Source organism: Salvelinus sp. IW2-2015, linkage group LG28 (assembly GCF_002910315.2).
Source record: "Salvelinus sp. IW2-2015 linkage group LG28, ASM291031v2, whole genome shotgun sequence".
Lineage (NCBI taxonomy): Eukaryota > Metazoa > Chordata > Actinopteri > Salmoniformes > Salmonidae > Salvelinus > Salvelinus sp. IW2-2015.
The window spans coordinates 7,480,569-7,500,893 of record NC_036868.1 but is presented as its reverse complement, the minus strand read 5'-3'; the positions used below and the strand labels follow the sequence as shown (position 1 = coordinate 7,500,893).

Below are 20,325 nucleotides of genomic sequence, written 5' to 3'. Positions count from 1 at the left end.
AACTTGAAGCTCTCGACCCGCTCCATTACTCGATGTGAATGGGGGGCCCGTTCCGCCCTCCTTTTCCTGTAGTCCACGATCATCTCCTTTGTCTTYCTCACAGTTAGGGAGAGGTTGTTGTCCTGGCACTACACTGCCAGGTCTCTGACCTCTTCCCTATAGTTTGTCTCATCATTGTCGGTAATCAGGCCTACCACTGTTGTGTCATCAGCAAACTTAATGATGGTGTTGGCGTCGTGCTTGGCCACACAGTCATGGGTGAACAGGGAGTACAGGAGGAGACTAAGCGCGCGCCGCTGAAGTGCCCCGGTGTTGAGGATCTACCCTTACCACCTGGGGGCGGCCTGTCAGGAAGTCCAGGATCCAGTTGCAGAGGGAAGTGTTTAGTTCCAGGGTCCTTAGCTTAGTGATGAGCTTTGTGGGCACTATGGTGTTGAACGCTGAGCTGTAGTCAATGAACAGCTTTCTCACATAGGTGTTCCTTTTGTCCAGGTGGGAAAGGGCAGTGTGATGTTCAATTGAGTGTGTCATCTATGGATCTGTTGGGGCGGRATGATAATTGGAGTGGGTTTAGGGTTTCCGGGATGATGGTGTTGATGTGAGCCATAACCAGCCTTTCAAAGCACTTCATGGATACTGACATGAGTGCTYCGGGCGGTAGTCATTTTGGCAGGTTACCTTTGCATTCTTGGGCACAGGGAGTATGGTGGTCTGTTTGAAACATGTAGGTATTACAGACTCGGTCAGGGAAAGGTTGAAAATGTCAGTGAAGACACTTGCCAGTTGGTCCGCGCATGCTCGGGAGTACACATCATGGTAATCTGTCTGGCCCCGCGGCCTTGTGAACATTGACCTGTTTCAAGGTCTTGCTCACATTGGCTATGGAGAGCGTGATCACACAGTRGTCCGGAACAGCTGGTGCTCTCATGCATGCTTCAGTGTTGCTTGCTTCGACACGAGCATAAAAAGCATTTAGCTCGTCTGGTAGGCTCTCGTCACTGGGCAGCTCGCGCCTGGGTTTCCCTTTTGTAGTCCATAATAGTATGCAAACCCTGCCACATCCGACGAGTGTCAGAGCCGATGTAGATTCAATCTTAGTCCTGTATTGATGCTTTGCCTGTTTGATGGTTCGTCTGATTCAATCTTAGTCCTGTATTGATGCTTTGCCTGTTTGATGGTTCGTCTGAGGCCATGGATTTCTTGTACGCGTCTGGATTAGTGTCCCGCTCCTTGAAAGCGGCAGTTCTAGCCTTTAGCTCGCTGCGGATGGTGCCTGTAATCCATGGCTTCTGGTTTGGATATGTACGTACGGTCACTGTGGGGACAACGTCGTCGATGCACTTATTGATGAAGCTGGTGACTGAGGWGGTYTACTCCTCAATGCCATTGGATGACTCCCGGGAACATATTCCAGTCTGTGCTAGCAAAACAGTRCTGTAGCGTAGCATCCGCGTCATCTGACCACTTCCCCTTGGTGAGATAGTCTTGACCGTAGATCATCCAGTTAGTTTTCCAGTGATTGAACGTTGGCCAATAGAAGGGTATTGGCGGTTTACTCACTCGCCTATGAATTCTCACAAGGCACCGCGACCTTCGCCCCCTGTATCTCCGTCTTTTCTTCACGTGAATGATGAGGTTTTGGGCCTGGTGTCCGGGAAGCAGTATATCCTTCGCGTCGGACTCATTAAATAAAAAAGGTGTGTAATCACTGTTCTGATGTTTAGAAGCTCTTTTCGGTCATAAGAGACAGTAGCAGCAACTTTATGTACAAAATAAGTTACAAACAATGAGAAAAAACAAACAAGTTGGTTATGAGCCCYTAAAACGGCAGCCAACCCCTCCGGCACCATTATTCAACCAGGGCCATGTATATGGTGTATGTTACTGTTTATGTCAAGGGACTGCTCTGTGGTCAGTGGAGCTTTGTTGCTGTCTGTGAATTTGGTGCGTGTTACTCTTAAGGACTGCTCTGAGATCCGCTTGTTGTTTCAGAGGTGGCACTGGTGCAGCTGGAGGCAGGGAACAGAGCTCTGAAGGCCATGTTCAGCAGCAAGCTGACTGTGAAGGGGAAGTGCCTCACTGAGCTGCTGCAACCACACAGCACAGGTAGGCTAAACTAACCGCTGTCACTAAACTATTTTCTAGCACTCTCTCCAGCTCTTTTACACAAATATTACATATCATAACTCCCYTCAAAACAATCACTTTTCACAAGTTAAAAAATTGACATTAATGTTCATGTCGGTATTAGATGACTACAGGATTCTGGTGGACATGCGTTGGAACAAGCAGTACCTGGACATTCTGGCCAACACGTGTAACTTTGAAGACGAGGAGAGGTACATGGAGTTCATGGAGGCTCTCAATGCAGTGGCCAACAGGTATGTGTCTGGCTGTGTCCCATATGGTGCCCTATTCTCTGTGTAGTGCACTTATTTTGACCAGGGCCTATAGGGAACCATTTGGGATATATCCTCTGTCCGGTAGTCTGGCTGTTTAGTAACTGGGGTTACATGGTGGCTGTGGTGTTGAGTAACCTGGGTGCGATGTGTGTCTTTACAGGATCATCCTGTTGATGGACAGAGAGGAGAGGGCTGCAGTGGGGAGCTGTGCTATCAAGACATCAGCACACAACAGTGCGCTGAGGCTGGCCACTGCTTTCTCCAAAGGTACATACTGTCGCTGTGCTGCTTCCGTACAGCTCGACTTGGTGACTGTGTGCTTGCTGAAATGTAAAGGTTAATGCTAATATTGCTGGTGTTATAATGTTGCATATGTTTTTTTGACCATTAAAGGGACGGTGGACATTGGTCATCTGCCCCACCCAGTGCTGATGCACCTGCGCTCCTTCTTTGACCTGTGGGACACCTTCACACTGCAGGCCGTGCAGACTGGACAGCCCTACATATCTGACCATCTCATGTTCGAGGTTAATACCGTAGTAGTCATTGTAATTCCATTTTAGTTGATGTCTCTCATTCAGTAACCGTCATCAACCTGGGCTTAAATTCTGTTTGTAATAAATAGTATCTATGGTGTCCACAGATCCTGCAGCTGCTGCAGTGGAGAGACCGGTTCTGGCAGGTGTGTAACTCGCTGCCTGCCGACTCCCAGGGAGTGTCGGTCCTSTCGCTACACTGGCAGTGGGTSCAGAAACACCTCATCCTCCGGCTTCCACAGCTACTACTGGGAGATGGCARCCATGAGTGAGTAACACCTTCCTTTTTACCCAGAAAGTAGTATTAGAATCCTCCCATAGACATTCTGGAATCAATGAAATTGACTTTATTGTAAAAGTGGTTTTGGTTGCGTCCCAAATGGCACCCAATTCCCTACATAGAGCCATATGGGCCATGGTCAAAAGTATTGCACTATATAAGGAAAAGGGTTCCATTTGGGACTTTGTGTTTTCTACCTGGAAATATAATGATGGCAACCCTTTGTTATTGTACTGTTCCAGTGGCCAGCAGGAGCTCCAGACAGTGTCAGCTGCCATCCAGACTGTCCTGTCCACCTCTGTCACTGTGGCTACTGCCCTGAAGGSCATCCAGAAAATATTGGGAAAACCCCTTCCATTCAAGGTAGAGAGAAAGAGACAGAGAGCGAGAGAGAACATTTAAACCACTGTCTCAAACACCCACCTTACTCGGAGAGAGAGCATTCAACACACTATCCGAAACAAGCACCTATACTGTAAACTCTCCTATCAGTTATTGATTGGCATAACCAAGCCTTGATTTCCAGGCTTCCTCATGTTTAAGACTTGAGAGTATGGTAATACAATACTAATATTAACCCGTCTGACTCATCGCTATCTCCCATAGCTGGAGTCTGTAGCCGAGTGTGCATCCCGGCTGAGGGTCCTGAGCAGGGCCCTGGACGTGGGCGACCTGAGGCTMGACAACACGGCCTCCCTGTGGAGACAGGAGCTGGTCCGCCTGCAGGGAGCCGCTCTGGGCCTGGACACCAAGGAAAGCCTGCTAGAAGCCTGGGGCCTGGTCCTGRTGGCCAACAACCAGCTAGAWCCCCAGAACTCAGGTAACCTGGTGCTACATACTAAAGTTGTGTCAGTGTCTGTCATCCCTCTCTAACTATTCATTATTCAATTATATCCTGATCCCAGGTGTCCTAGAGAGGCTGGTGTCGTGCGTGCAGCAGCAGCAGGGTCACATGACCTCGTGCGGCCTACTGGAGGTGCGCTCCTCTATGCATGACGAGGGGGAGCAGGGAGACAGCGCCGCTCCCTGTAGGGAGGTGTTACAGCAGCTCAGCCGCAGGGCCCAACTCTGGCCTCTCATGGAGGAGCTGGCCGTACTCAACCAGCTCAGGCTCAGCACCGACCTGCTGCAGCTGGCTCTCACACAGGGGTAAGAGATGGCCACAGTGGGTCAATGGAGGAAATACATGAAGGATGGAGGATTATCTTGCTTTATTGAATTCGATTTTGAATCTAATTGCTTTAATTAGTGCTTCAAATGTATCAAATTCAAAAAGCTTAATTGTCTATCTAATTTACTTTAAACAGAAAAGTATCTTTGGCACATTAAAAACATCACACAAAAGCACCAATAATTACATAAAACGTTTAACAATACCACATGTTTTTATGTTGTATCATGTAGTTGTATGGATAACTAACTACTGTGGACTTTTCTCCACAGTGACAGAGAGTCCGAGGACAGCCTGCGTCGCGAGGTCTCCCAACACCTGCGCTTCTGTCTCCAGTCCACCCCCATGAACGTCAGCCAGCTCCAGCCTCTCTGGTTCCTCCTCAGCAGTGACCGGGTAGGTGGTTCAACCAGTTTACCKTCAGTATAATTGATTGATTGATTTTGTTTTGTCCTTCAAGAGGACAATCCTGTATCTGTGCCTCAAACATAAAGCAGAAGATCTGGTTTTGTGTCATGTAGGCCAGTGGTTCTGGCCTGCGGCACACCTAAAATGTCCCTATGAATTTATTTAGTGGCAATGACCTGGATCTCATCAGATCCATACTGCAAATTATATATTTTTCTGTGACAACAGATTAAATGGGGTGTATTTGAACTATTTTCATAGTATCTTACTCATGATGATTAATTTAAGAGCTTCCCGCAAATCCGCGCTATAAATATTTAGGTAAAATAGTTCTGAAAGATTTGGCTAAAGACCGTGGGTTTCTGCATTGTAAAGGAGTGACCATGCTCAGTTTGTTTCTATGTTAGAGGATGTGGTACAGCTAAAAGTAATCAGACTTGCCCGTGCTGTTGGTTCTCACAGACCAAGTCAAATTATACACATGYATTTGCTCGTGATGCGCACCCATTAAATGATACAAATGTAACAACAACAGCCTGAGCGCACCCAACTTGAAACGATAGATGTAACCATGTGCCATTCAATGTATTATATGACCGGACCTGGTGCTCGCAAGTCAGAAGTCCATGTGCATTCCACAGGTCACAGGTTTATAAGTGAGTGTTCCAAAAAATAATAGAGATTAGGAGATGTTTCACGGCACACCTGAGAGTTCCTCAAGGCACCCCAGTGTGCTGCAGTGATGTAGTCTGCTTTTTTTCACTAATTGGTCTTTTGACCAATCAGATCAGCTCTGAAAAAGATCTGGTGTGATTGGTTATAAGGCCAATATCAGAATTGGGCTGCCTGTGTACACGCAACTGTATTGACTTAACTGTAGTGCCTGCATTTCTCCTCCTAGCCTGCGGAGGAGCTGCAGTTTGTGTGGTGTGATCTGCTATCAGAGGCCCTGGCGGCCCTGTGGAGCAGCAGTGTGACCTCTGACCCAGAGCGCTGGCTGAAGTGGGACCCCCTGTGTTCCGAGGGACAGGTGACATCATCCAAGACACCTCTGTCACCTGAAAACATGGTAGGTTAGGTAGCTACTGTAACATCTATGTGATGTGAGAGGCTCACAGCTTGCCAACAAGCTCAATGTATGTTGTCTATGGAGATATGCATCAGGATTTTGGCTCAATTCACATCACTGAAATTAATTTCCTGCTATTCCGTTTTCAATCAGTTATTTTTTTATTTGAATTTAAGTGTTCCAACTAAGTCATTCTAACTGAGGAGTTCACTCACTCTTCCTGTGTCTCCTCCAGGGTCCTGGCATGCTGAGCAAAGCAGTGTGGACAAGGTGCATGTTGGGGGTTCTTAGCAGCAGCGAGATGGGGGGTCGGTGGGACCCCACGGGGACGTCCCTCCTCTCCTCATCCCGGGTCACCCTGGGGGAGTGGAGGGAGCGGACCCAACAGCTCCAAGACGTCACCGCCGTGCTGTGGGACAACATGGCTGTCCCTGCCCTGGCTGAGTTCAGGTACGCTCACTGGAGATGTTACCTCAAGCTTACGGAGAGGAATCACCATACACAACATACAAAACGCTGGCACTATAATTAGGGAAATAGCCCTTGCCCTACCTTTATCAAATGACAYAATGATGCACATAATATATGATTTGGGGGTTTGCACTGTACAGTKCCAGACAGAAGTTTGGACACACCTACTCATTCCAGGGGTTTTTCTTTATTTTTACTATTTTCTACATTGTGTTATTTCATAGTTTTGATGTCTTCACTATTATTCTACAATGTATAAAATAGTACAAATAAAGAAAAACCCTTGAATGAGTAGGTGTGTCCAAACTTTTGACGTGTACTGTATATAGGGCAGCTATTCATATCTATTTGATATGACTATTTTCACTTTATAGCTTCAGTACTCAGTCTCCCACTCTCGCGCTCTCTCTCTCGGTCCTCTCAGGGGTACTGACCTGCGGCTGCAGGGCGTGGTGCTGCGCCGGCAACTACAGTCCATATCAGAGCTGCTGCCTCCAGGGCTGCAGGAGAGCTATACAGAAACCTGTGAGAGCCTGGTGGAGGACCAGGACCCTCTGGTGGCCGCCCAGGAGGTCCAGACCACCCTCACAGACTTCCTGCCCCCCAACCACCTCCCCGAAGGCCTGCTGGARGCCCTKCTCACCTGCCTMCYGCAGTTTGTCCAGAACAGGGTCCAGGGCTCCATCCGCGTCCAAGGCTTCAGCCAGCTGGTCCGCTCTGGGGTCTTCTGGGTCAACATGGGCCTGCTGCAGATTAAGACCTGGACCCCACAGACCATCTTCGACCCGGCCGTGAAGAGGGCCTACAAGCTGGACTACGCCCAGGAGGAGGTGGGCCACTGTCAATGCTACTGTCTCTTTTATCTTGTTAACACTGTATGGTAGTAGGGGAGATGGGAGATATCAACAGTCTCTTCTCTTTTTAAACATTGGAGTAGAGTGTCATTCTCTTCCCCTATATGTGAAGTTGAGGGTGCCTCTGCCTCTCTTTCCCAGCTGGCTTTGCTGCAGGAGGAGTGGAGAGGACGCAGTCTGTCCTCTCAGCTGCTGACTGGAGCTGAGCTGTAGGAGAGCAGCACCACCGATGGCTTCCAGCATCCTCGCATCAGGTGAAAAACATACACAATAACAGAAGAACTCACTGTGTCTGACGTAAAACACATGTACTATGTATTGGCTACAGTTGTTGATCAGATAGTTCTGGTTGACTGTTTTTTGCCAGATAGGGTCTTTCTAAACGTCATTGTCTCTGATGTTTCTGCAGGTACCTGTGGATCCGTATGCAGCAGGTGAAGGAGCAGATAGCAGAGCTCTCCAGAAAGCAGGCCTGCAGGCCCAACGATCCCCAGTACGGAAGGCTGTTCCAGGAGCTGCAGCACTACCTCTGCAGCATAGGCCAGCCGGCCTCCATAGAGGATCTGCTCTCCCACCTGCTCAAGGCCCTCCAGGGGAGCGGCACCAAATCCAGGTCGGGGACTCAGGGCCTGCTGAAGGAGGAGGCCGTGTGGCAGGCCTCGCAGCACCGCTTCGCCCAGAGGCTGGCGGAGGAYTACCCGCTGTACCCTGACGTAGTGGGGCCCCTGAGGACTGCCATCCTCCAGCTGAGGCATGGTATGAGACTGGTGGCATCCGAGGTGGCCTCTTCCCTTACCCCGATTCCAGGCCTGCCCAAGCTGGTGTCCTGCCTGCTGGCCTTCCCCTCTGTGTCCCCCAGCATGCCTTCCTACCTAGCCAGGGCAGACTACCTGTGCTCCAGGGGCTGCATGGATGTTCTGAGGGGCCTAGGGAAGCTCTTACCCCAGCAGGACCTGGATCACGTGGTCCCAGAGCCAGGGACGTTACTCCTGAACGCTCTGTTGTACCTGCAGTGCCACGCCCTCTCCACTGGTCAGCTCAGCCAGGACACACTCAAACTCTTCAGACACATCTGTCAGGTGAGTGTCACACGTTTTGATTGGATAACATGGGATGTCAACTTTTTGATTGGTGTTTGTGGTCTGATCTTATTGATTGACTGGTGGCCCAACCAGTGTTCATGTTTGTCGTGTGATATGTCCAGGCTCTGGTGAACGAGTGGGACGAGCAGGAGAAGCGTGCACGGGAGAAAGAGCAGCTAGAAGCCAGTCTGTATCGCCACCGCAGCAGACTCCACGGAACAGGTCTGAGTGAGGACGAGCAGGAGGAGAGAGACTTCAGACGCTGCTTCCCCCAGTTCAACAAGGTACACTACAATACAGTCTTTTCAGGGCTAGCCAATGTAATCTCGCTTTGGTTTATCACATTTTACTATCACCTGGTCAACTTTGCAACCATAACTCACCTGCCTCTGCCTCTCTCTCCTCTCTCTCTCTCTCTCTCTCTCTCTTTCTCTTTCTCTTTCTCTTTCTCTTTCTCTTTGCTCTTTGCTCTTTGCTCTCTTCTCTCTTCTCTTTCTCTGCTCTCTCTACTTAGGACTTTGCTGACATCACCACCCAGCCCAGTCTGGAGGGACCAGCAGACAGAGGAGAGCCAGAGGAGGAGGAAGTGACAGAGGATCCCAACGAGGCTGGCTTCCTGTCTCCAGCCTGTATGAACACTGTGGTACAGGTCCATCAGTGCCTCTGTCTGGGCTACACCCAATCACTGTGGTACCAGACCAGCGCTCCAGCCAATCACAGCAAAGATCACATCCGAGCTCTGGTCTCCTCCTATCAGACCACAGCCCCGGTGATGTCACGCTTCTACCATCTCATGGGTGGGTAGTACACTTAGTCATGCCATGTTTGTATTCATTTCTATAAAATTATACAACATCTGAAAATGAGATATGTTGGGACTTTTAAGCCCTACCTACAGAATGATATCATGTAACTTAATCCATCCTTTGTCTTTAGGATATTTCCATAACTCTACTGTTGGCTGTGTTAAGACATTATGACTTTGACTAAAACCATCTGTCCCCCTTGTGACCCTCAGACTCTGAGATGGACCAGCAGCTGACAGGCACCCAGCTGCTTCTCAGCACCCTGCTCCAGAACACTGTCCAGGGGACRCCYGGSCCCGAGYGCCTGACCCTCCAACCAGACGGGCCCTATGACTTCTACCAGCAGCCCAACATGAGTGAGGCCCGCCTGTGTCTGCCTGTCCTGGAGCAGCTGGCCCTGGCCGTCGGACAGAGGCTGGAGGAGTGGCCCGAGCACCCCGCCCTAGTCCAGGTGAGAACCATGTAGAGTGGACGCTTCCACCAGTGCCAAATCAAATTTCATTTGTCACATGCCGAGAATGCAACATGWCTAGACCTTACCGTGAAATGCTTACTTACAAGCCCTTAACCAACAAGGTCGTTTTAAGAAAAATAAGAGTTAAGAAAATATTTACTAAATAAACTAAAGAAAGAAAGTAACAATAAAATTACAATAACAAGGCTATATATACAGGGGGTACTGAGTCAATGTACAGGTTAGTTGAGGTATTTGAGGTAATTTGTACATGTGGGTTGGGGTAAAGTGACTATGCATAGATAATAGACAGCGAGTAGCAGCAGCATAAAAAAAGGGGGGGGGGGGGTGTCAATGCAAATAGTCAGGGTAGCCATTTGATTAGCTGTTCAGGAGTCTTATGGCTTGGGGGTAGAAGCTGTTAAGAAGCCTTTTGGACCTAGACTTGGCACTCCAGTACCGCTTACCGTGCAGTAGCAGAGAGAACAGTCTATAATAGGGTGGCTGGAGTCTTTGGCCATTTTTAGGGCCTTCCTCTGACACCACCTGGTATAGAGGACCTGGATGGCAGGAAGCTTGGCACCAGTGATGTACTGAGCCGTACGCACTACCCTCTGTAGCGCTTTGCGGTCGGATGCCAAGCAGTTCCCATACCTGGCGGTGATGCAACCAGACAGGGTGCTCTCTGGTGCAGCTGTAGAACTTTTTAAGGATCTGGGAACCCATGGCAAATCTTTCTCCTAAGGGGGAATAGCCGTTGTCGTGCCCTCTTCATGACTGTCTTGGTGTGTTTGGACCATGATAGTTTGTTGGTGATGTGGACACCAAGGAACTTGAAGCTCTCAACCTGCTCCTCTACAGCCCCGTTGATGAGAAAGGGGGCATACTCGGCCCTCCATTTCCTGTAGTCCACGATCATCTCCTTTGTCTTGATCACGTTGAGGGAGAGGTTGTCGTCATGGCACCATACTGCCAGGTCTCATCATTGTCAGTGATCAGGCCTACCACCGTTGTGTTGTCAGCAAACTTAAGGATGCTGTTGGAGTCATGCTTGGCCACGCAGTCGTGGGTGAACAGGGAGTACAGGAGGGGACTAAGCARGTACTCCTGAGGGACTCTCGTGTTAAGGATCAACGTGGCAAATGTGTTGTTGCCTACCCTTACCACCTGGGGGTGCATTCAGGTTTTTAGTGTTGATGAATCTGCCTATCTCTCTGTTCCAGTTGACGGTGGTGATGGAAAGGATCATGGCCTTCAGTCTAGCCAGCCCACTGGCCAAGTTCCTCAACGGGCTGGAGATCCTGCTCAGCAAAGCCCAGGTGAGTCCTGCTGCTGCTCTCCCTTTCCAAGCCTGGTCCTAAAACAGTTTGTGCTGTCGTGACAATGACCAAAGGAGTTGACAAGACAGTACAAACTGATCTGGGACCAGGCTAGCTATCCTAGGGAAGGCTCCATGCACACTCCCTTGGGATACGTCCCAAATGGCACCCTATTTCCTCTATAGTGCACTAGTTTTGACCTGGGTCCTGGTCAAAAAGTAGTAGGCTATGAAGGCAATGTGGTGCCATTTGGGACACAAGCCCATGTTTTCCATCCCTGTGTAACCTAACCCTGTTTAACCTAACCCCCTTTACCTTCCTCAGGACTGGGAGAACAACGCCAGCCGCAAGGTCTCTCTGAGGAGGGAGCTGGAGCCTGTCACTAACCTCATCATCCAGTGGCGCAAACTGGAGCTCAAGTAAATAACAGAAACCGCAGTCAGGGTTATAATCCTGGTTATGATACTATTGTTTATTTCAATGCAATATACCTTTTTATAATGTAATATCATTTCAGATTATAGTTATTGGAGTGTAGACAATTGGTGACCAASTAGCATGCATTTTGAGTGACACTAGGGGATAAAATGGGTCTGGTTTCATARGACCCACTAGAGTTGGTTAACCTTTTCTTTCTTCCTTGGCGTCAATAGCTGCTGGTCCAGCAGTCTGGACAATGCCTTGAAGCGGCACACGGAGAGATCCACCAAGCACTGGTTCTCCCTCTACCAGCTGGTTGAGAGGTACCAGGAGGAGCAGAGGATGGGCACCAGCGCAGGTAACTATTGCACATTGCTGTTGACCCTAGGTTGTCTTTGTTAGGCATCAAACACACCTTTTCGTTCGTTGAAAAACTTTTAAATCGTTTTCCATTACATGCCCTAATGAACACAATACACAGGGTTCACCATGCTCCATTTCTATGTCCTGTTTGTTCTGTCCAGTAGAGGGCGATGGTGTGGAGAGTCTGTCCCTGTCCACGGTCTCCTCCACGCTMCAGGCCTTCATGGAGGGCTCCACACTGGGAGAGTACCACACCAGGCTAGTCATGCTGCTCAGCTTCCACTGCCACCTTCTCCTGGCCCCCAGCCAGCATGGACAAGGTGGGACGCACCGCAACGCCTTCTCACATAGTCATACTTATATATATATATATATACACAGTCAGATTTACACACACACACACATACATGCAGTCAGATTTACACACACACACACACACATATGGAGGCACGTACATAGACATACAGTACATGTGTAGTCTGCACTTAGACAGTCGACTGTCTTGTAATACAGTGCTTGGTGTTGACCTTTCAAACATGTGGATGTAGTTCTGAACAGGAAATCCTTCCTGCTTTCACAGAACCTCTCTGCCGTCTCCTCTGGAATCTGCACAAGTACTACACACAGTTCTCAGAATGCATCCAGACCAAAGTCACTCAGCTCCGCCAGCCCATTGAGAAGGAACTCAAGGACTTTGTGAAGATCTCCAAGTGGAATGACGTCAGTTTCTGGTCCATTAAACAGTCAGTGGATAAGACCCACCGGTAATGCTACCTGCCAAAACATATCAACATTTTATTGTAAAAAAAATTTAAGTTATACCAAACCTTTTTCTTGAACTCAATACAGTAAGCACAATGTCTCCCACTACAACAAGTTCATTARAATATCTACCACTCTTCTTTTCCAGAACCCTGTTTAAGTTTGTGAAGAAGTTTGAGGCGGCGCTGAGCGGGCCGGTTGCTCCTGCGCTGATAGAGCAGGGCAGCAGTGCCAGCCTGGACAGTGTGGATGCCAACGAAGAGAACACCCCACTCCACAGGGTTCACCATGCCCTGAAGAACACCCTCCCTGGCAGGACCAGAGACCTAAKGGTACAGTACAGCCCTCTGTAGACACAATCACTTTCATCAGTGTCAARAATGCACAATGTTAATATGGCATTTATACCATGGTATCAATGTTCTGTTCCGACACAAAAACGTTCATGTTCTGGCTCATAAAATGACAGTTTGGACCAGTATTTCTATCCACAAAGAGCTTCTTCAGTACATTCTCATGGAATTGGCAATGACTGTGCTTGACATACTGTATCTGTGATGTGTGTTCCAGAGTGAGTCCCCAGAGGAGGGACCGGCGGGTGTGGAGCCCTCGTCTCTGCAGGGCCGCCTGCCCCTCCTCACCAGGAAGATGAGGAAGATGTGTGTGACACTGGTGAAGAAGAACCCTCTGCCAGAGCTCTCTGAGGACCTGGACGTCTTCACCGGTAAGGGTTGGCGAAAACCTGGTGTTTTAGATGAAGAACGTCTGCTTGTGCTGCCTCATTGAGAATCCATCATGAATGACGATGAGAAAAACAAAGGCATTAAAGGTTTTGGATGAGAAATGTTTTCTTAAGATGTACTACCTCAGATTAGATTGTGGGGGGAAAAGGCCCCTCTATGATTATAGTTTTGACTGTAAGATATTTGTCTTTATTTCAGGGGAGATCATCAGCAACCTGCGCGACCTCCAGAGCCTCACGATCGACCTGAAAGCCGAGAAGGAGAAGCAGAAGTCAGAGGTCAAACACATCCTCCAGCAGAAGCAGAGAGCCCTGTCTGACCTCTTCAAGATGCTGGCTGAGATCGGTGAGTCTCTAAAGAGAACTGTTTATCCCAAGTATAGCCAATGTCATTGTGGTAGCACTGTCAATCTACACTGATATTGTGCAGTATTTTWGTTTACTGACAGTGCTGCTGTCTTTGTGCAGGTCTGTCCTACCGTAAGGGCCTGAACTGGAGCAGGACAGCGGACCCAGAGGAGACCCTGTGTATGCAGCCTCTGGAGCTGCAGACCGCCCTGGCTGCAGTCAGGACCCAGGAGCAGGCAGAGAAAACGTAAGACAAGACACACCCACCTGGCTGCTACAGACACCACACCTGGAATATTAGACAATACACTTTGAGATGCTGTTTAGTATGTCATTAAATAGCTGTGCAGTAGGTCATTAAAATAGCTGTGCAGTAGGTCATTGAATAGCTGTGCAGTAGGTCATTGAATAGCTGTGCAGTAGGTCATTCATTAAAATATGCTGTGCAGTAGGTCATGAATAAGCTGTCAGTAGGTCCACTTGAAATAGCTGTGCAGTAGGTCATTGAATAGCTGTGCAGTAGGTCATTGAATAGCTGTGCAGTAGGTCGTAGGAGTAGGCGGTTGACTGTGGCATGGAACTGTCTGTTTCAGTTTGTTTACTGAGATGAGCGCTGCGTGGGACGGCTGTCAGAAGTACTTCTACCGCTCGTGGGCCCGCAGAACAGCCATGATGACTGCCCTCCAGAGCGCTGCGAAGGTGAGAGACTGAAAGGAAATTACCAATTGCAATTGAGAAATGTTATTGTGTTTCTAAATGGGGTCTAAACCCTATAATTACGCGCCATTATCATAGAATCTCCATGGTCTTAACGGTGTCTGGCGCAGTAAATATAACTGTGTGCTGCAATTGGAAATTGTTGTCTGACGTTTTGAAGTGTTTGTTTGTTTTCCAGGAGCTGGGGATTGGGAATATTGATCGTTGCCGAGGCTTCTCCTCCCACCTGTTCAAGCTGCTGCTCAGACAAAGGCGACGCCTGGCCAAGCTCACAGAGCAGTGGGTCCACCTCAGGTGAACCTTAACCTCTAACCTATGACCTTTAAGCTTACACCTCAGAACTTACCATCTGGATAGAGTATCTCTGAATATAGCTGGATCTGACATGGCACTCTGTTCCCTACAACGCCTTATAATATTTAGGATACTACCTGAGTATCTTGAACTGTAGTTGTCTTTCTCACACTCGTTTTGGCTTCTATCCTCTCTCAAACACATACAGGAGGCTAACAGCCAGCGTGCAGGGCATCCAGGCTCACCTCCAGTCCCACAGTGAGAATGCGGGTGGCCTTCCCCCCCAGGCTTCCCTCCAGGGCTGGGTGATTAAGGCCCAGGGCCTGGCAGGGCAGTGTGCCACCCTCCTCCAGCAGCTATCCTGGGTGCTGCAGTGCTGCCCCGATGGCCCCCAGCAGATGGAGGGGGTAGACGGGCAGAGGGAGCCCACCCTGAGTTGCCCGTCCCCCATGGCGGCTCAGAGGCAGCCCCCTGGGTGTCTGCTGAGGAGAGGAGACCCGGCCTGGAGCCAGCTGAGTCGGCGTGRGGTGGACATGTTGGGTCAAACCCAGATCCTGAAAGAGGAGCTGGATGCAGTGGCACTGCAGTCCACACAGGGGGCGCTGCACTCCTGGTAAAGGCCTAGGAGCACAAGATAGCATTACACAGGAATACTGATAGTATTACACAGAAAAGAGCATTGAGCTTTTGTCTTCATTATTTTTCTTTTAAGATATCCTCTATATTGAAATCWGTAGTTCATTTTATCTTGTTAGATTTTTTTATAATTTAAAGATGCACTATGCACCGCCATTTCCTGCTTGTAAAATTAGAATAGTTTGCCTAATTTCAGTTTGTGACAAAACAAGCAAGTATAGTGTAGAGAAACATTGTACCATCTAAATCGCTGTGAAATACATTTTCCATAACACAAAATATTGTACTTTCAGTTGTTTTAAGCTGGTGTACAAAACCGAAAGTAAAAGATGCAAAAAAGAAACTTAAGAACAGGATGCATAGAAGTAGCGCACATAGAACAGTTATACCGCTTCTTTGACTTGCTTTCAATGAGAATGAAAGATCTATAACACACATTTCTATGTGAATTTGGTTAGGTCGCCCCAAAAGTTACATATTGCAGCTTTAAGCATAGCCTTGCTGTTCATGCTCTTAATTTGCTAACCCTTCCTTCTCTTCACCTCCTCAGGAGCCACTTCTCTGTGTGTTGCTCTGGCTATGACCGGCTGGGTGCCGTGGCAGCACAGATGCCCATGGTGGAGCAGCTCTTCACCCCCAACGCCCCAGAGGGCACGGCTGACACCCAGCCTGGTCTGACCCGTGGCTTGCAGTACGTCAGGGGAGAGCTGGAGTCTAGCCTGACTGAGTTCACCACCTGGAAGACACAGCTACTCTCCCTGGGCTACGGACACACAGGTGAGAACAGACAGACCATGCTTTATGAATCAGTCAAATGTATTTTATAAAGACCTTTTTACAGCTTTAAAGCAGTGGTGGAAAAGGTACTCAATTGTTATGCTCAAGTAAAAGTGAAAGTCACCCAGCAAAATACTACTTGAGTAAAAGTATTTGGTTTTAAATATACTTAAGTATCAAAGGTAAATGTAATTGCTAAAATATGTTATGAGTAAAAGTATAAATAATTTCTTATTCCTTATCAAACCAACCAGACAGCACACTAACCCTAACCCATCATTTGTATTCCAATGGTATTACACTGTTACAATTCTATTATACTGCCATTCCAATGGTATTACACTGTTACAATGCTATTACAGTGTTATTACATTGGCAAAATAATTTCCCCTCTCTTTCTGCAGGTTACCAGCAAACATTCCATTCCGAGTTCTCTGCTGAGCTGGAGAAGGCCATCAACACTGTGCTGGTTGCCGTGCAGACCCTGGTGAAGAGAAAGGATGGGGAGCAGTTGAGAGAACAGCAGACAGACACCAAGAGAGGTGAGGAGTCACCCCTGCTGTCTGCCTCCAATAACACACCTGGGTCGTATTCACTAGGCACCAAATGGAAGAAAACAGACTGAAACTGGGAGGGACATTCTGAACTTGTCCATAAAGAAACGCTTTTTTAATGCCTTGTATGCTTGTGTGGTTATTGTTGGAGAACTGTCGAAGAACAAGCTGTCAAAAAAAGCTATCCCAAGAATGCCAGAGTACGACTGGGCCAAGATGCGTTAACATGATCAATCCTAGTGTTCTGCGAGTCGCGACCTTTGATGGAGAATGATGTAATTTCCTGTTGTATCTGCCAGTTCCAGAAGGTGAGGAGGAGGAGGAGCCCCAGGAGGACCTGCTGAAGCCTGGTCACCTGAGCCGTCTGCTGGAAGAGGAGTTGGGAGCAGAGGTGGCGTCTCTCTCCCTGGGGGAGGTCAGCGACACGCTGGAACAGCTACTGGAGAGACTCCGAGTCCACCGAGACTCCTGTCCACCTCAGCAGCTCCAGGTACAGTAGTCACACAGCATACACTGTAGCCTATACCACCCTCTAGTGGAGTGGAGATGCACAACCACCACTGAAACGCCTTGCAACTCTACGATTTTGTGGGTAATGCCAAGGAGTTCATCATTCTTTCTCCTGAGTTTTTCTGAACGATGATGTCCTGCTGTTTCAGATTGCTTTATCATGATCTCATGATATTCAGAATATATCACCAGTGACCCTCTGTCTTCCTTCTTTGTCCTGCGTGTTTGTTTTTAGGAGCTGAGTGAGGCTTGCAGGCTGCTGGTGCGTCTAGACCCCATGCTGGGGCTGTACTCGGAGCTGGTATGCTACTACCTGGCTGTGTCACTGGGAGCCCACAGGAGCACTGGGAAACTGCTCTCTGTCCTGGCCGGCATCTTCACTGAGCTAGCCCAGAAGGTAGTGTACTGTATTCTACTGGGATCTGCTTTGAAACATAGTATAAGGTTATTTTGTGAAACTTTTTAAAAATTATTAAGTAGTGAACAACATTAGGACAAACTGTAGTTTCAATACCTGTTTATTTTGACTGTTTGGGTAAGTTACCTACGCTGCAATGGTGCCTACAGTACAGCCACTTTTTTCCCCTTGTTGATTGTCCTGTTGTCTTGTCCTGCAGGGCTTCTGTCTACCCCAGGAGCTGATGGAGGGAGGGGACGGAGAGGGGGCCACAGAGTTCCATGACTATGAGGGCGGTGGCATCGGAGAGGGAGAGGGCACCAAAGACGTCAGCGACAAGATCGAGAATGAAGAGCAGGTGATGCCTACAAGAACGACAATATAATGCAAACACCATAAGATCTGTTTTTTGACTAGCGTTGCTCATGAAAGGGCCGAATCCTAACTTCCACTAAAGTCTATTTTCACTTAGTCTCCCACTGACATCAATACATGACTAAGTAAAGACAATATACTTCGTGAGAGTTGGGATTCACCCCAAAAGTTATAACGTTTTGCTAGCTAAAATTGCTATGTTTCTGTCGTAGGTGGAGGACACGTTCCAGGAAGGCCAGGAGAAGAAGGAGGAGGAGCCTGACAAGAAGAACATTGAGGAGGAGGACAACGCCATCGAGATGTCCGAGGACTTTGACGGCCAGATGCATGATGGAGACCAGCAAGAGCCAGGTGGGAAGACAGACCTCTTTAACGCACAGCCTCATGGCAGTCTGAACTTTCTCCTGGGTCATGTTCATTAGGCAGCAATGGGAGAAAATAGACTGAAACATTAAGGGACTACCTCGAATTTGTCCAATTAAAATGCTCATTTTCATTGTCTGTTGCAAAACAGTTTTATGTTGCATGCCCTAATAAACCCAACCCTGGTCTCACATCGCAACGCGCTCTTGGTTATTCCTTTTCAGGTGAAGATGACAAGGAGGAGTCTGACAAAGAGGAGGATGAAGATCTGGATAAGAAGATGGGTGACCTGGGCGAGGGCCAGACGGACACGCTGGATGAGAGGATGTGGGGTGATGATGAGGATGATGAAGAAGAAGAGGAGGGCAGTGACAAGGAGGAGGTGTCAGGCCAAGGAATGGACCAGGTACGGGGAGAAAGAATTTGATTAAACTGTTCACATATCTGACAGCGAGTGCAGTATCTACCACTTGCGACCAGTCAGCACGCTACTGTATTCGTTGTGTAGTAATTGTTCTTCTGTTTGTCTTCAGGGGGAATCAGAGCTGGTCGCCAAGGACGACAACCTGGATGCAGCAGACCCCAAAAAAGACAAGAACAAAGACGACAAAGACCAACAGTTGGACGAGGAGGAGGAGAAGATCCACGAACAAGGGGACGAGGTAAACTTTAACTAGGAAACAATGTTTACTTCGAAAGACCAGTAGTTTGGTCAAACTATCCCTGGCTGTGTAATGAGCATGCGGCCACTAAATCTCAGGCTGTAGTTGGGTGTGTTTTAGCAGGACTTGCCAGACCGTATCTGATTAACTTTTTCTGTTTGTGTGTTCCAGCGGGAGTTTGATGAGAACGAGGTGGACCCGTATCATGGGAAGCAGGAGAAGAAGCCTGACCCGGAGGCCATGGACCTGCCTGATGAACTCAATCTGGACCAGGAGGAGGACCAGGCCGGGGACGAGGGAGAGGGAGACGGTGAGGCCTCAGGGGTCAATTGTATATCTGGAAGAGGAAACTTTTTTTGTCCTGTTATCTTGTCACTAAATAAAATAATTAAAGAATAAGGGAGTAGAGGAACCGGTGGAGACACCAGAGCATCAGTGTGTGACAATTTAGTTTCTTTCTCCTCCAGAGGAAAACCCGTTTGACATTGACGAGACGCCAATGGAGCTGGAGGAGGATCAGACAGACAAACAAGGAGAGGAAGAAGGCCAGGAACCCAAGACTGAGGAGGAAGWGGGAGGAGAACAAACAGAGGAGGCAGAGGAAGAGGGAGGAGGAGAACAAACAGAGGAGGCAGAGGATGAGAAGGACAAAGGACAAGAGGCAGGGAAAGAGGAGGATGTGGCCATCCCTACAAACGAAGGCCAGAAACCAAAGGTAGTTTGACTTCTCTTTCCTTGCATCATAATGATGGTGTGGCCGGTGACACTTTGCTTCTTGAAAGTCCAATATCTTGAGAACTTGACTGCTGACATGCAAATAATTTTGGGCCTGTGTCAACAGTGTACTATTGAAAAGAATATACCAAAATATAGTTTTTGAGTGGAGTTTCACTTTAAAGCTCAGACACACTGGTAGGATTGTCAAACATTTGCCTGCCGACGGTACTTAGACTGTCAACACTCTGTTCAGAGGTGCTATCTTTTTTGTGTTCATACAGCAAAGACCTTGGATGTCGTCAGCCACTCAGCCTTGTTAAAATACTCCAAACCAGAAGGTGGCAGTAGCGTTGTTTGGCAATGCATATCCTTGCGTGTTGCTTATGGTCTAAATTTCAAGCTCTCTGCGCTAATGTTGTTATTTTGTGGAAAACCCTTGTTGGTACTAGCCAGACGGCCACAGCTAGATGACTCCTTACGAAGWTGACAAAAAACTATTTAATTCACTCTCCATAATCCCAGTGCCAGCCCATAGCCAAATGTTTAGCTAGCTAGCTAACGTTAGCATATTCGCTAGCTAGTGTAACATAGCTAGCTAGCTAAGGACACTGCACTAACTCGGCAGCTAACACAGGCAGCTGTTTCATGGAACGTAGCTAATCCATTGGGGTCTAATTATAATATCAATACTAGCTATGSTGGTTAGCTGGCTTGGAGGAAGTATTTAGTGTTGTGTGCATTGCGTCTGTGCACTTAGCTAGCTACCGTCCCATAACCTAATTTGCATATGAAGTGTGACTGGCTCATCCATGGATGTAGGAGAAAATGCCATATTT

At 48.2% G+C, this 20,325-nt stretch overlaps 1 protein-coding gene across 1 annotated transcript in view; it reads left to right on the top strand.

The window, feature by feature from the left end:
• Positions 1-20,325, top strand: part of LOC111954075 (midasin) — a 55,542-nt gene that overhangs the window by 29,782 nt on the left and 5,435 nt on the right. The window contains 39 exon segments of the mRNA XM_070435793.1: positions 1,993-2,106; positions 2,252-2,381; positions 2,563-2,669; positions 2,796-2,929; positions 3,046-3,206; positions 3,461-3,581; positions 3,825-4,038; positions 4,124-4,367; positions 4,662-4,785; positions 5,699-5,866; positions 6,102-6,316; positions 6,762-7,167; positions 7,333-7,445; positions 7,601-8,270; positions 8,396-8,557; positions 8,788-9,070; positions 9,292-9,530; positions 10,757-10,852; positions 11,177-11,271; positions 11,506-11,630; positions 11,800-11,955; positions 12,216-12,399; positions 12,546-12,729; positions 12,968-13,121; positions 13,339-13,485; positions 13,608-13,734; positions 14,081-14,186; positions 14,383-14,498; positions 14,707-15,111; positions 15,685-15,911; positions 16,316-16,453; positions 16,765-16,955; positions 17,211-17,372; positions 17,593-17,730; positions 17,960-18,098; positions 18,335-18,516; positions 18,644-18,772; positions 18,944-19,082; positions 19,240-19,487. Of these exon segments, the coding sequence (XP_070291894.1) occupies positions 1,993-2,106; positions 2,252-2,381; positions 2,563-2,669; positions 2,796-2,929; positions 3,046-3,206; positions 3,461-3,581; positions 3,825-4,038; positions 4,124-4,367; positions 4,662-4,785; positions 5,699-5,866; positions 6,102-6,316; positions 6,762-7,167; positions 7,333-7,445; positions 7,601-8,270; positions 8,396-8,557; positions 8,788-9,070; positions 9,292-9,530; positions 10,757-10,852; positions 11,177-11,271; positions 11,506-11,630; positions 11,800-11,955; positions 12,216-12,399; positions 12,546-12,729; positions 12,968-13,121; positions 13,339-13,485; positions 13,608-13,734; positions 14,081-14,186; positions 14,383-14,498; positions 14,707-15,111; positions 15,685-15,911; positions 16,316-16,453; positions 16,765-16,955; positions 17,211-17,372; positions 17,593-17,730; positions 17,960-18,098; positions 18,335-18,516; positions 18,644-18,772; positions 18,944-19,082; positions 19,240-19,487 (7,193 nt within the window).